Consider the following 16,496-nt stretch of genomic DNA (forward strand, 5'->3'; position numbering starts at 1 on the left):
CTTCTACTAATCTGGCACGACATCATTCTCAAAATACGTGGAGTGCCCCTATTATCCTCATTCTCTTGTTACAACCGTTATGTACCTTTTGTAATCATCTTCCAATTAATGAAAAATTTCAATCTCTTTGCTTGGTTACTGTGTTTCTTTTTCAATGTTTTGCATCATTTTGACCGCATGCCTAGCCAAACTAATTAACTTGGCCTTATCTGATCCTGCCAACCTTCTTTGGCCGAGATACGCATCTCGGCTGAAGAATCCAAAAAACTTGTTGGTCAAACCTGCCAACCTGCTTTGGCCGAGGTAACTGTCATCTCGGTCAAAGAGTTCAAAAAAATTTTGTTGGTCAAACCTGCTAGCCTCCTTTGCCCCCTAGTTGTACAAGAAGTCTAAAAATTGTTGTTGGTCAAACCTGCCAACCGCCTTTAGCCTAGATCCTGATCTCGGCTGAAAGGTGCAAAAAAGTTTTGTTGGTCATACCTGCCGACTTCCTACAGCCTAGATCCTTATCTCGACTTAGGAGAGCTAAATGTTGGTTATTCCTACCAACCTTTTTCAGTCTAGATCCTTATCTCGGCTGAAGAGAGCTAAATGTTGGCCATACTTGCCAACTTCCTGTAGCCTAGATCCTTATCTCGGCTTAGGAAAAAAAGTGTTCGTCAAACCTACCAACCTTTTTTGTTGCCCCCCAGTCGGGCAAAGACTTATTTAGAAAGAGTTGGTCAAACCCGCCAACCCACTTTGCCCCCAGTTGGGCAAAGACTTTTGCGCGGTCAGTCCTACTTGTCAATCGTGTTAACTCTCGCCAAAGGCTTTTTGTCTGGTATCACTGTTGTGCCAGACTCTTCCTTGGTACGTGCGCCATCTTCCTCTACCCAAATGTGTTGATGCACTCTCTTCATCAAGGCTTCCATAGTAAGAGGTGGCGTCATTGTCATTGAATCCCTCAACTTATTGCCAGCCGACAAAGCTCGTTTGTACTGTGTGATAGCTAGGTTTGTAGGGAAATCTCCAATCTTATTAAAAATCTCCCAATACCGGTTATTATAAGACCTCAATGTTTCTTTCTCGCCCATGTCTATGGAGAGAAGTTGGTCAATCTCCACTGGTGTCTTGGTGTTTGTTCTGAATCTGGTCACAAATGCCTCTGCTAGTTGCGCCCACGAAGCTATGTTACCTTCTGGCAACCTTTCAAACCACGTTAAACCCAGGTCACTATGGCTCGAAGGAAACATGATACACATTAGAGCCTCGTTTTGCCGATACACAGCCATAACCTGGTAAAAGTGGCTCAAGTGTATGTAGGGGTCCAACTTCCCCTCATAAGTAGTGAATTTGGGCTAGTGGAAGCCTGAGGGTAATGGTGCGTTCTCTATTGTCGAAATGAACGGTGAGCTCTACAACCTTGCTAACGCTTTGTCTGTTGGTTCATAAGCAAGGCGTGGCTTTGGAATTCCAACCTCGACACTCCCATGTTTTCTAGGAGCCAATCGTTGTAGTGCGGAGACTCTGCGGGGGTAGCGAACCTGAGTGTCTTCTCTCATTCGAGCCCTTTCAGTCCTCATTCTCTCAGGCTTGGAGTAGCATGTCCTGGAAGTCTTTGATTGTGTATCGCCCGACTTGAGGTTTCTACTTTCAGTTTGTGATGGTGTGATTTGTCTGCCACGATCTTCTGAGTGGCAAGAGTGTGTGTTGCCTTTGCACCTCTCTTTTGCTGCCACCCCTTTGCCTTTTATCTGGCTCTTCATAGACTCTATGTCAGCCGCCATTCTTCTTATTACTTCGTCTTGCTCCCTTACGCGATCTTCTAGAACTTGGGGATCCATCTTCCGCCTCTGTCTTTCAGGACTTTGAAAGCGACGGGGGCTGCCAGCCCGCCTCCCCCTTGCATCCCTTCGGGGGTTCTGCTGCTGGGCTTCTAAATCTGCCATGTGAAGGATAGAAGGCAATCCTTCGTGCCTCCCACCCCCCTCCGGGGTTTGCCCATCAATGGCAGAGTGTGGTAAGTCTTCATTGTGCGCCAATTGTTTCCAGTTTGGAGAGGAAAACTAGATCAAGAGGTTTTGTTCTTTTTAGAATTCCCACAGACAGCGCCAATTGTGCGAGCACGAAATAATCTTCTCGTATAATCCTGTTGATCAAGTTTTCATTCCTCCAAACATTGTCGCTTTGCCACCTGAAAACACAAACGTGAGCTAACCGGTGGATGTGTGCCGGAAACCCCTCTGATGCCTAAATCAGCAACTAGACAATAGACAATAAGCTCTGTGTATTTTAGAGTAAGAATTGAGATACATGTACATAGGTCTAGTCATAAGCTTTTATAGACTTGGCCTGGCCCAATCCTAGTAGGATTTCAACTCTCCTTATAAGAGCCCTTCTAGGAATCACACACCATACTCACTACCAACCAAGTGAGATGGTTTGCACAATCCTAGTAGGACTTTACTCTCCTTAGCAGAGTCCTCCTAGGAGTCACACTCCTACTCACTACCAACCAAGTGAGATGGTTTTGCATAATTCTAGTAGGACTCTACTCTCTTTAGTAGAGTTCTTCTAGGAGTCTCAAGCCCAAGGATAATGATTATCCCTAAAACACCCTCATCACTGCAAGCCAAATGAGATGGATGAACCCTTACCTCGGCTGACATTGCGATCAACCGTGCTCACACAGCTCGGTGATACTTTAAGCACCATTGTTAGTCTTGACTCTGATATAACGCCCTACAGTGCTATCCTTTAGCTCGGTTCTCTCTCCACTGATACCTTGGTCCAGGATAGCTAGGTCAGGTCACAGGTAGCCCATCTTTGACCGACCCGATGTTTAGATGATCGAGGACCATGCTACATAAATAATTACCTCGGCCCATAGTTCGGTCCAAACTCGAAATATGAGATGTCTTCTTAACCTAAGACCGAGCTACACCAGCCCTTATCTCGGCCCATTACGCGGCCCAACTCCCAAAGAAGACTCTTCCTAACTCGGTCCAATTTGTTTACAAATTACCCTCTCAGTTAGGGATGGCAATCTGAAACCGACCTGACGGTGACTCGACCCCCCGACCCCGAATTCAGTGGTTATTCACCGAAAAATATCCCCTACGGGCCGGGGATGGTATTCAAAAATTCATTCCCGATGATATCTGGGCCGGGGATGGGGATAGGTGTTTCAGACCCGAACCCGACCCGGCCCCACCCTGCTTAGTCCCCGAGCTAAAATTACAGTTTTGTCCCTGGATATATATATGCTTGATTTTTGTTTAGGTTTGACACAGACACACACATTCAACCTCCCATACACGGCGCTCCTCCCTCTCTCTCACACTCGCCGCTGGTCTCTCCCTCTCTCTTTCATCTGTCACCGCCGCGCCTCCCTCCTCACCGACGGCGATCCTCCGTCACCACCGAGCCTCCCTTACCGCCTCACCTCTGTCGTTTACCGTTTTGCCTCCCATCTCTCTCTCTCTCTCTCTCTCTCTCTCTCTCTCTCTCACACACACACACACACACACACACACACACACAACGACAGGGCTATTGCTCTCTCCCTCACCGCGGATCCTCCCTCACCGCCGCTCCTCTCCTCCGTCGCTGCTCTCTCTGTTTAGGTATCTCTCTCTCTCTCTCTAGGGATTTCGATCTAGGGTTTATATATATGTCTATATTATATATATATATATATATATACATCTGAGTGTATATAGGGTTTCGATTAAGGGTTTCGATCTGAGTGTATATATATATATATTTTGATCTAGGGTTTCGATCTAGGGTTTTCTTTAAACTCTGTTTTTTTTTCCTCTAAATTTATTTATTATATACATATATATATAAATATATCTGTTTATATATTTTTATTTTGGATCTGTTTATTTTTAGATCTATTTATAAAAAAAATTTATTTATTTTAGATCTGTTTATTTTTAGATCTATTTATAAAAAAATTTATTTATTTTAGATCTGTTTATTTTATATATTATTGAAGATGATGATGTTGATGATGTTATTCTGTGTGTAGAAATTAGGTTCAGTTGGTTTGCTCACTACTGACATTTGGTTTGCTCATCCAGGTATTTTCTCTTTATTGATTGATGTTATTTTCTCTTTATTGATGATATATTATTGAAGATGATGTTATGTTCTCTTTATTGATGTTATTCTGTGTGAAGATATCTGTTTGTAGTTGAATTGTTAATTTGATAATTTGTGTCCAGATATCTGTTTGTAGTTGAAATTATGTGAAGTTGATGATGCTGATTGATGTTTAGTTAATTTGTTTAGTTAACAATTGATTTGTTAATACAAATTTGTATTTTGTTAGTGAGAATTTTAATGCCATTAGATAATTGAGTTAAACATAATTATAATTTTATAGTACAAATTCTTATAACAAATTACAAAGTTTGTAATTAAATGTCCTTAGCACACACTGCAGTCATTAACATAATCTTACCAATTTTTAAGATGAAAGGAAGGCAAGTTTTAAAATTATTTGAGTGATATTAATTTGCCAATGAATCAAATTGGTTGACTTTGGTTCATAATTATACTTCGTTTCATAATTAAAAATGAAACCAGCTTCTCATGTAAGTCTTTGGTAATAGAGCATAAAAACAAAATTATAGCTTTAATTAATTGCAGTTGTTAATTGCACTGTGTTTGTATGAAGGATAATTATTTACAAGTACTTCAAATTAATTATAAAACAAAAAGTTTTATGAGTGAGTCATATTAACTCACTTGTAACGCCCTCAAATAATAACAATAAACCCATCAGATAAGACATGCATTTACATATAAACTAACCACATTCTTTTATTCATTAGAGTTCCATTACATAAGTATTACATGTTAACCTCATAACAAAATGCCCTACGGGCTTACAGCTTTCCCAAGTTAACACTTGGTTACAACAAAGAGTTCTAACTCGTTTACACATTAAGCCATTGGCTTGAAGTTACATGTAATACATCAAAAGTAAAACGACAAAACTATGCCGCCACTTGCCTCCCAGCTATGTCCTTGGAGGTGGCATGCTTCCTGCACCTGAAAATGATATTCCCATATAGGGTGAGCCACAGCCCAGTAGAAATACACTAAACCAACCATGGACAATGACTAAAATATTAGCAATTGATAGATGGCCAACACTGATACAATCACATAAATCACAAATTTATGTCATACAACTTATAAGTCTAAGTTACCTTTCATTTTCCCTTTTTCAACAGATAAGCATGCTAGCTCTATCATCATTTCCACAGATATGTACAAAAACTATATCTCACATTCAGATAAGCATAAAAGCTATATCCACATTCTCAACAGATATGTATAACAACAATATCCACAGATAAGCATATAAGCTGTATCCACATTCTACAACAGATATGTATATCAACAATATCCACAGATAAGCATACAAGCTGTATCCACACTTCACAAAGATAAGCATATGAGCTCTATCTTCACTTCTCTAGACAAGCATATGAGCTATGTCTACGGAGTTCATCCCCTATCTCCTCCCAATACCTATCCGGTTTAGAGGTACATCCCCTATCTTCCCCTAAACCGCGGAGTACATCCCCTATCTCCTCCTCTACACATAACGTATATAAACACATTGGTTCTATATACAATCACCTAATACATACAGTTAATGTATTTTATCAACCGTCAAGTTTCATGACACATTTCATTGATTAGTTTCAGTTTACCTAATCATCATGCATTGTCTACAACAATCACGACTATCCTCCACCGATAGCCCAAAGCAGTTATTTCTAAACAGAAAATAAATGCACAATGGATATTCAATCAACATTTAATTTCTTCATTTTTCTCAATTAATTAAACAATGTAATTAGGTCAATTCCCATAATTAACATTTCAACCCTTAGGTTCCATTTTCATCAATGATTCAACAATCATTCCATTTTTTTTATGCCAAACATGCATCTAGGTTTATTATGAATAAAACCCCAACTTTTGTAAAATTACACAAAAGCCCCAAACTTTCACAAAATTACCAAACCAAGCCCAACATCTCAAAATACCAAAATTTAAAGACAAAACCCATAGAGAGGAGTAGGTTATCCCTACCTTGAAGTTTTAGCCACAAAGGAGATGAAGACTCGAAGATCAACGTGCTCCAAATCCAAACTTTTTCAAATTAAATCGAAGCTCTCAACGCCCTCTATCTTTTTAATAAAGGCCCTAGGCTAGATTCACACCCTAGGGAGATCAAACCTTAGAGAGAGTGCAAGTTTAGAGAGAGAGAGGCTCGGATTAAGGGTTTTAGATCAAAAAGAGAGTGAAAAAGTGATGTTTTAGACGCTGCTGTCCGCTGATATAAAACACGCTCGCTCGAGCGAAGGCTTGGTCGCTCGAGCGACCAGACACAGAAAACTCTCGCTCGAGCCAAGAAGTTCTCGATCGAGCGAAGAAAAATCCAGACTGCTCGAGCGAAGGAAGCTCGCTCGAGCCAAGAAAGACAGCTCTCAGGTCCAGAACCGGTGCAACACTACTCTCGCTCGAGCGACAAACTCCTCGCTCGAGCGAAGGACCAAAAATCTGGGCAGCAACACTAGGCTCCCAAACACAACCAACCTGTAACAAACCTGCCCAACACATCCCATAATTCAATATACAAAGTACAAAGGATGCAAACACGATAATAATCAACTACCAACATCCACGGACACACGTCCGGATCACTGTACAACAAGGGTAAAGCCGGGATCGCTATAACCTCCCCCCTTAAAGAATTTCGCCCCCGAAATTAAGCACAAGTTTTCAAAAACAGGTTTTCCTCCATTTTAAACAATGTTACACTTTAACATTTAACAATTTGACCCATTGCCGGTCATCCCATCCCTTTAACAAGAGACATATCACAATATGTAAACAACATATGTATTATTAACATGCACCAACATTATGCACTAACTTTCCAATTTCAACAATATATTCAACATATATAGTGTTACATTCAACTTCCATATGAGGCAAGTTCCAAACATACTTCCAATAACCAAAACATTTTCAATGTTTCACAACTTAAGACATATATAAAAGCTCTTAAGTTCAACAAATTGTAAAATTTAAATACAAGATCACACATCAACAAACAAGTCCGGATATTTCTCACGGACTCCCAACTCACGTTCCCAAGTGGCTTCCTCCACTCCGTGATGTTTCCACAAGACTTTCACCAAAGGAATGGTCTTGCCACGCAGGACCTGATCCCGCCTATCCAAGACCCGAACCGGTCTCTTCTCATACGAGGCATCCTCATCTACCTCTAAATCAGTCCAATCCAACACATGTGATGGATCTGGCTCATACTTCCGAAGCATACTCACATGAAACACGTCATGCACTCCGGATAACTGCGGCGGTAAGGCTAACCGATAAGCAACCTCACCTATCCTCTCAAGGATCTCAAAAGGGCCAATAAACCGAGGGGATAACTTCCCACTCTTCCCAAATCTCATCAAGCCTCGTCTAGGTGATATCTTCAGAAAGACATGATCACCTACCTCAAACGCCAAAGGTCTCCTCCTACGGTCGGCATAACTCTTTTGTCGACTCTGGGCTGTAACAAGCCTCCTACGGATAAGCTCAACTTTCTCCGTCGTCTCCCTAACCAACTCCGGACCCAACAAAGGTGCATCACCCACCTCGGCCCAACACATTGGAGACCTACACGGTCGGCCATACAAAGCCTCAAACGGTGCCATACCGATGCTAGACTGAAAACTGTTGTTGTAGGCAAACTCTACCAATGGCAAGTGCCTCTCCCACGTCCCACTGAAATCCAGGACACAACCCCGAAGCATATCCTCGAGGATCTGAATAGTACGCTCGGACTGCCCGTCAGTCTGAGGATGATAAGCCGTACTAAAGGTCAACTTAGTGCCCAAGGCACTCTGCAAACTCTGCCACAACCTAGCAGTAAAACGAGGATCTCTATCTGAGACGATCGTCACTGGGACCCCGTGCAATCTCACTACGTCCCGAATATACAAGTCGGCAAGATGATCTACCGAATCTCTCACGCGCATAGGAATAAAGTGCGCCGACTTAGTCAACCGGTCTACAACCACCCAAATAGCATCACTACCCCGCTGAGTCCTCGGAAGACCTACAACGAAGTCCATAGTGACATGCTCCCACTTCCACTCGGCAATAGGCAAGGGTTGCAACAAACCTGCTGGCCTCTGATGCTCGGCCTTCACTTGCTGGCAAGTAAGGCATTTCGATACGAAAACAACCACATCTCTCTTCATACCCCGCCACCAAAACTGGCGACCCAAATCCTGATACATCTTAGTACCTCCCGGATGCACCGCAAGGCGCGAATGGTGAAACTCTCGGAGTACTTCCTCTCGGCAAGACTCCGGTACAAACAAACGGTTTCGGTATCTCACACTCAGGTCGGGATACACCGTCAAGCCCTTCTCAACATTCCCACTGGAGATCTTCTCTCGGAGGGATTCTACCTCAAGGTCACCTCTCTGTGCCTCTAACACTCTAATCACAGGTGTAGGTTGCGCAACAACAGAAAACAAAGCCGCAGCCTCAACAGATTCGCCCAGTAGCAAATCAAACTCGCCAAGCACTCCCAACATCCCCCATTCCCGGATGGCTATACAAGCTACATCACTAATGGTCTTCCTACTAAGGGCATCGGCCACAACATTGGCCTTTCCTGGATGATAGTGCAACTCAAAATCATAATCCTCAATGAACTCCATCCATCTCCTCTGCCTCAAATTCAAGTCTCTCTGTGTAAACAGATACTTCAAACTCTTATGATCCGAGAATACCTCGAACCTCTCACCACAAAGGTAGTGCCTCCAGATTTTCAAGGCAAAGATCACAGCTGCTAACTCTAGGTCGTGTGTGGGGTAATTTTTCTCGTGTATTTTCAACTGACGTGAACCATAAGCTACCACTTTCCCCTCTTGCATCAACACACAACCCAAACCCTCTCGCGAGGCATCACAATAAACCGCATAACCCAACCCTCTCTCCGGAATAATCAACACCGGAGCGGTGGTCAATCTAACTTTCAACTCTTGGAACGACTTTTCACAAGTCTCACTCCACACAAACCTGACTCCCTTCCGAGTCAGTCTAGTCAACGGTGACGCTAACCTGGAGAAATCTTTCACAAACCGACGGTAATACCCAGCTAATCCCAGAAAACTGCGGATCTCAAACACACTCTTAGGCTGTGCCCAATCTTGCACTGCCTCAACCTTGGATGTATTAACAGACACCCCTTTCCCGGATACCACGTGGCCTAAGAATTTGACTTCCCTCAGCCAGAACTCACAGTTCCCAAACTTGGCATACAGCCTATGGGCTCTAAGTAACTCAAGCACCACTCTCAAGTGTGCCTCGTGCTCCTCCTCAGAAGACGAATAGATAAGGATGTCGTCCACGAAGACAACCATAAATCGGTCTAAGAACTCCCGGAAAATCCGGTTCATCAAGTCCATAAAGACTGCCGGTGCATTGGTAAGCCCGAATGGCATCACCAGAAACTCGTACTGGCCATACCGCGTACGGAATGCCGTCTTAGGAATATCTTCCTCCCTGACCCTCAACTGATGGTAACCCGATCTCAAGTCTATCTTAGAGAAACAACGGGAACCCTTCAACTGGTCAAACAAATCATCTATACGGGGCATAGGGTACTTATTCTTAACCGTAGCCCGATTCAACTTCCGGTAGTCAATACACAATCTCAAGGCACCATCTTTCTTTTTAACAAAGAGTGCCGGTGCTCCCCACGGTGAAACACTAGGGCGAACAAAGCCCTTATCGAGCAATTCCTGGAGCTGAACTTTCAACTCAACCAACTCTGCTGGAGCAAAACGATAAGGTGCCATAGAAATCGGCGCCGTACCAGGCACTAAATCAATAGAGAACTCTATCTCTCGGTGAGGTGGCAAACTAACAAGATCTTCGGGAAAGACATCCGAATACTCATAAACCACCCTTGGCAATACATGCTGGGTCTCACCACACTCACTACTCTCAAAGCTAGCAAGTAAACCACTAAGCTCACTTCGCCCTCGCGAATCATACCCCGGTGGCAAAACACTACCAACCCGGTCTCCCAAGAAATGGAACCACTCCCCGCTCAAGGTACATAACGTGACCCTCTGGCGGTAGCAATCAATAACAGCCCGGTATGACGATAACCAGTCCATACCCAAAATAACATCAAAACCCTTCATGGGCATGACAACACACGGAAAAGGAAGCCTATAGTCGGCGACCTCAATATCACATCCTCTAACACCCTGTTTCAGAATCAACTCACCACCCAAAGGCGATACCACACAAATAGGAGATGCTAACTGTGCTAACTCCAATTCCAAAACAGATGCAAATGCAGCAGATACAAAAGAATGAGATGCACCCGTGTCTATCAACACATTAGCAACCAAGTTGCAAAACAGAAAAGTACCTCTCACTACTGATGGAGCCGGTACTAAATCCTGCGCGGTAACAGCATACACGCGCCCCGTAGGCCCCTGGTCTACCTGCTCACCTCTCGGAGCAAAAGACTGCTGCACAGACTGGGATGACGAAACTCCCAGATTGGCCCTCGAGGCCTGCACAGACTGAGCTGGCTGAAAACCCTGCGTCTGCCTAGAACCAGACGCTCCTGAAGTGGCACTCAACTGTGGGCAAAACCTCTTCAGGTGCCCAGGCTGTCCATACTGATAACAAGTCAAGGGCTGCCCCCTGCCCAAACTCTGACTCTGCGATTTAGCTGAAGAAGAAGCAGCTTTCTGACCCCCACCCTTCTGCGGGCAAACTGAAACCTTGTGACCCAGTTGGCCACACTTGTAACAAGTGAATTCCCCCTGACTGCCTCTCCCCGAGCCTCCACTCGGCACTGGAAAGGTCGATCTAGAGACTGCACCCTGAGACTGCTGAGGGTTATAACCCCTCTGCCTCCTGCCATCACTCTGACTATCCTGGCTCCTCTTGGAGCCCCTCTGTCCCTCATCCTCCTCCTGCATCATAAGCTCCATATGAGCTGCAGCATCTACCAGGTGTCTATACTCTCGGATGTAAGACCCACCAACTCTCAACTTGAGGCCCCGCCTCAATTTCCGCTCAAACTCATAGCAACGGCGTTCCTCAGACGCCACCAGTTCCGGTGCAAACCTGGACAGACTGGTAAAAGTAGCCTCAAACTCGGCCACTGACAAGCCCTGCTGATTAAGCCGGCTAAACTGATCCCTCAGCTTCTCCCTAGCTGCTGCAGACAAAAACCTCTCCAGAAAAGCATTTATAAACGCCTCCCAAGTACCACCAACACGAGCCTTCTCGTACTGCCACAACTGACCCGCATCTCCCTTCAGTTGGAAGGATGCCAAGGTCACTTTCAGTGCTCCGTCCTCGATGCCAAGCATCTCGAACGTCTTACTCAACGCCTCTAGCCACTCATCAGCCTTCAATGGCTCCTTCGGATCCCCGATAAACTCGTCCGGATTAGACCGGAAGAACTCCCTCTTCAAGAAAGAAGGCCCTGTCTCAGCTACCTGATTCCCAGCTCTAAGAATACCCAAAGCTCCTGCTATCTCTCTGGCCAAGGCACCCATAGCCTGCTGACCCACTGGCTCGGCCACAGTGGCCTGCCCAACTCCCTCCTGCACTGCCGGAATCTCACCCGGTAACGGTACTTCCTGCCTCGCAGGTCTACCACGCCTAGCTCCTCTTCCTCGTCCTGACATCCTAATAAAGGCAACACAGAACGTTAGCACATTCATAAATGTGCCTGTAGACACCCCATTTTTGACCGTCCTCAAGACTTGGACGTCACCGTTTGAACACTCGGTGATCATCCATGATTGTGTTCGTTTGGAGTTCCCGGAGGTCTCGGCTCGCGCGCCTTGCCTCAGGATCCCCGAACTCGGCTGTTTAGTGTCTGGTTTTGCACTAAACACTTTTGTTTTGCCTTAGAGGGGCAGGGAATGCCTTGTGAGACATCCCCATACACCACCGGCAGTGGCTGGAGGCCACCGGCTGGTCTTTTTCTTCCATCGGCAATTTTGTTTGCCGGTCGGCACACTGTATTGCCGGTCGGCATAATATGTTGCCGGTCGGCACTGTTTTTTGCCGGAATAGCTTTTTTGGGCAGCCGACCACTGTTCCTCCACTTTTTGGAGATATTTTGTGCCAGCTGTGATAGCTGGCACCAACTCCTTTCCCCTCCATACACGTGTATGGAGGGATTTCCCTCTAGCCAAGCTTGTTGAATAAGCTTTGCAAGAGGGATCCTTATAAGAGGGAGGCTTTCCTCTTGGTTCTAGGTTAGAAAAACAGAAGCAAAAACCAGCCTTTGAAGATATAGATACATATTATATCTATACCTCTCTCCCTCTCCCTTCTTGTGTGTGTTTCTTGGCCCAAAAGGTGTGTTTTACCTTACTTTTGCACCATTACACACACTATTACACCTTAGTTCGAGATTGAGGGACTTGGGGGAGTTGTTTCTTGAGTTTTGGACTGGTTTTGATCCAAAGAAGGAGGTTAGGCCATTTGTTCTTCAAGGGTTCTTCAAGGGTGAGCATCTTCCCTTTTATTCCCCAAACTTGCTTTGTTTTTCTACCTATTTTGTTTATTGTTTTGGCTCTTGTGTATAACATAAAAAAGACTCATATTTTCTTGCTCTAACACTTTCCTTAAGGTCACTTTGTGGTTAGATTGCAAACTCACCCTCTTAGGCCTTGTTTAGCCTATTTTGGTGCCATTTTGATAAGGTTTTGTTCACTTCAGCATTTTGATCTTTTGATCACCAAAAATCAGTGTATTTTAGTGTCAAAAAAGTTGGTTTGAAGTCTTGCATAGGGGAGGGACACCCCTCTCCCCTTATGGTTTTGTTTCTTTGCTTTTTGGGCTCAAGAGGGTAGCATGTGTGCTTGATGTTTCTTGGCTTCATTCCAGCACTTTTTTAGGCATCTTAGGTCATGTTTAATCTCTGTTTTTGGTCAAACTTGTGCCTCCTTGCATGCTTGTAATACTTGCTTTGTATTGCTCTATTTTGCTTGGAATTGTATTTCATGATTAGGCCATGATTCTCGTGTGTGTTGGCTTGGTTCTATGAAGCATTTAGCATTGTTTTTCCATGCTTAACATCTGTTGGTTATCAACTTGGTCATGTTTGGCATGCTTGTTAGAGTTGCTTTGTATTTTGGCTTGGAAGCTTTGAGCATTTTGGCCTCTAGCATGCATGGCTGTGATTACCCTCTTGATTTGGCATCATCTAGGGTCATATTTTAGTCCAAGAATCATGCTTGTATGTGTGCATGCATGGCCTCTTTCATGCCTTGAAGATGTGTCCTCTTATGCCTAAGAATGAGCCTTAGTATATTTGCTTCATGGGGGATATCTTAGTTGCCATATTAGGAGCTTCTTGGGGTCCTATCTTGCATGCATAAATTCTGTTTTTTTGCTTGTTTTGATCATGCCATGAGTGGTCATGATAATGGGGGTGAGTTGTCTCCTTTTGTGTCTTAACTTTGGGACCATGAATTTGCTTGTTAACATGAGTTGATTGCCTATCATTTTAAGCACTTTTGGTCACTGTTTTGAGAAGGGTAAGGGCCTGCCCCTTCGCCACTTCAAGCCCTCTTGCATGCTTGATCCATGTTTGTTGCATGTTTGTTCCATTAAGCTTTGTGTAGCACATCAATTCCATGGTCAATTTGCTTCATGTTTGCATCATGTTTGTATCTTGTGTGCTTGGTATCATACATTTTGTCATGATAGTTGCATATTGCTTGTTGTGTTTTACATCTTGGTGGTATGACACATTTGAGGCTTGTGAGCATTGCATGCATTGCATTTACTTGGTTTGGGGTGTCAAACCAAGTGCGGGAGTCAAGGACCATTCATACTTCAAGTGACGTAATGTGCCTTGATCCCCGGTCATCGGGACCTTTGACTCCAATTTGATAAGGCCCCGGTTTTCACGTTATTTGTTGCATGCATTTTCATATCAAATAGCAAATTTGATCCATTGAGTCATCATGCACCTTGGATGGCTCAAAGGTCGAAGGTCATGCTTCTTTGAGTTCGAAATATGATAAGAAGTAGGACCATGCTTACATGTGTCCAAGAACCCCATGCCATGCACTGTCTGTTCTCTGTTTTGCTGTCAAATTGTCTGCTGCAGGAAGTTTCTGCCGACCGGCAGAATTTAGTGCCGACCGGCACTATCTGGAGTGCCGATGAATCTGGTAAAGTGCCGACGGGAATTGTGAAGTGCCGGCGGAAACTCTGTCTGGCCGGTGGTGCTCTGCAGAATGCAAGGAACTTGCTCCAGCACTTTGGTAATTTTCAGAAAGACAAGACAGTACAAACAGAGGCGACAAGAGTGTAGCACGGGTTTTCCGGGCAGGACGGATTCGAGCATGCATCATCTGCGCGCCCCGAGGCAGAGGCTGTGGCCACCCTCTTTATTCTTTTGCTTCCTCTTTTTTTAATTAATTAGGAAATTTTGTAATAATTTTATTTGTTCATTATTTTGGGACTGTAATATTAATTCGAGCCCTCTGAGCGAGGGTAAACATGTAATAAGTGTGGGTGAGTGTGTGTATGTCTTCCAATCCCCATTTCTTTCTTCCCTTTTATTTACCAGCTTATGATGGTAGATTAGGGCATTGTGAAATTAGCATACCTTATGATATGCATGCGTGCATTCATGCATCTGTTAACATGCACCGGGCTCGGTACATCATGCTAAACGCATTCGTATTTTCAAATTCCAAAATTGAATACATGAATTAGTTGGTTGCATATCGTATGCCATATCTAGGTTAACCGAGCCTAACTAAAATTGCACCTTGTATGTGTTGCATTAGGGAAAATAACATGAACTAGGACATGCATGTTTGCTAACTAGTTTACTGTTTTGGCACGGAGTACAATGTAAGTATTTTTGCTTTAGCATCCAGCATGCGTGTGAATGTTGCCATAATAGTATGCCTGCCATGCGGCTAAGTGCTTACATGAGATAAACTGCTTGAATGCCTGTGGGTGGAGGTCAAATTGCTTAAATTGGGATAATGCGTTAAAACTGTGAATTTTAAGCCCACTAGATAGTGGCAAAACCATCTTTTCCAAAAGCCCACTTGAGGGTGGCAAAATCTGCATTTTAGCCTACTTGCGAGTAGCAAACCATTTTTAAACAAACATGAAATGTTTTGTTCCAATTTGGGCGATTTGGTCTATACTTGTTTGTTGCGCGCATAACATAGTAATTCCAGGCTAATAATTGGTATAAGAACACGTAAAGTTTTCAAAAACGGATATCACGGTTAGTAGAGGCCGGTCTTCGGACCGGGCGAAAGGGGGTGCTCATAGCTGACCTTCCCCGATCGTACCCAAGCTCCCGAGCCGAGACAACTCCGGTGATGACGGACATGTGGCCTTCGGCACCGAGTCAGGGTTTCCTAAATTCTCCCATAAAAAAATATTTAGGTGGCGACTCTGTATCTGGCAAAGCAGTCCATGTTTGGCACTACTTTTTCAAAAATCTGTTTCTCAAAACGATTTGCCAGATTTGGACTCTTTGGTTCAGATTAAGAACCGTGACACAAATCGAGTCCGAACTGTAGCACGAGGTCCCACGCGGGCGCGTCTACAGTTTCTGGCGACTCTGCTGGGGAGTTTAGAGAGCTTGACTTGAACTCGTGATATCCTGTTTTGATCTCATTTATGTGTTTCTTTGCATTGCATGTGCATTGGTGCGCCTAGGAACACAGTGTTTGCCATCTGCCATTCCTGAACGGTTTGCCGGAGGCTTGTCTTGTCAAGGCATGTCCATAAGGCTGACCGGCTATGGGCTCTGACAGTATGGGAACACAAACCCCGGTTTTACCGGGGCACCCTTTTTGACCATTCGACCTAGTGCATATTCGGAATCCGTAGTGACCATTCCAAACTAGGACAGGTTGCTTACCCGATGTTGGGTTGTTTGAAACCGCTGCGTGCGTAGTGAAACCCTAGTTCCTGACAAAATAGGACAGGGAAACCCTACCCCAACATAGGGGTGTTTTGGCTCTCTTTACTTGCTATGTGCTGTTAGAATGTATTTCTGCAGGGAAATGAACACACCAGTTTGTAAGTCTGGGCATCAGGCCTGAGGGCATCAGTATCAGCTTTAAGAGAATCAGTTATCTGAGGGTATCAGGGTTCAGTATTGGGAATAGAGATTTTGAGAACAGTGGTCGGTATCGGGGAACCGTGTGCTCGGCTTATCGACTATGCGTTTTGAAAATCCAACTGTATATTATTTGTTTATTTTATGCTGTTGTGCTGTCCGGTTGTTGGTTTATTTATTGCTTTATTTATCTTTTTGCTAGGGTAGTTTAGCATCATTGCGTCTAACCCAGTAGACATTCCCCAAGCACTCTGGATCAGAGGTCGCCGGCTCCATCGATCTGAGGATCTGATAGAAG

General features: G+C 44.2%; 1 protein-coding gene across 1 annotated transcript; it reads right to left on the reverse strand.

The window, feature by feature from the left end:
• Positions 1–779: 779 nt before the first annotated feature.
• On the reverse strand, positions 780–1,274 carry LOC145802697 (uncharacterized). The gene has a single exon (XM_082895462.1). It carries the CDS (start codon positions 1,272–1,274, stop codon positions 780–782), a length of 495 nt encoding a protein of 164 aa, XP_082751588.1.
• Between the last annotated feature and the right edge of the window lie 15,222 nt (positions 1,275–16,496).

Source organism: Camellia sinensis, chromosome 11 (genome assembly GCF_055761805.1).
Source record: "Camellia sinensis isolate YWXY chromosome 11, ASM5576180v1, whole genome shotgun sequence".
Lineage (NCBI taxonomy): Eukaryota > Viridiplantae > Streptophyta > Magnoliopsida > Ericales > Theaceae > Camellia > Camellia sinensis.

Excerpts from the sequence above, each read along its gene's own strand:
- LOC145802697 (XM_082895462.1), bottom strand. The coding sequence starts at position 1,274 with ATGGCTGTGTATCGGCAAAACGAGGCTCTAATGTGTATCATGTTTCCT.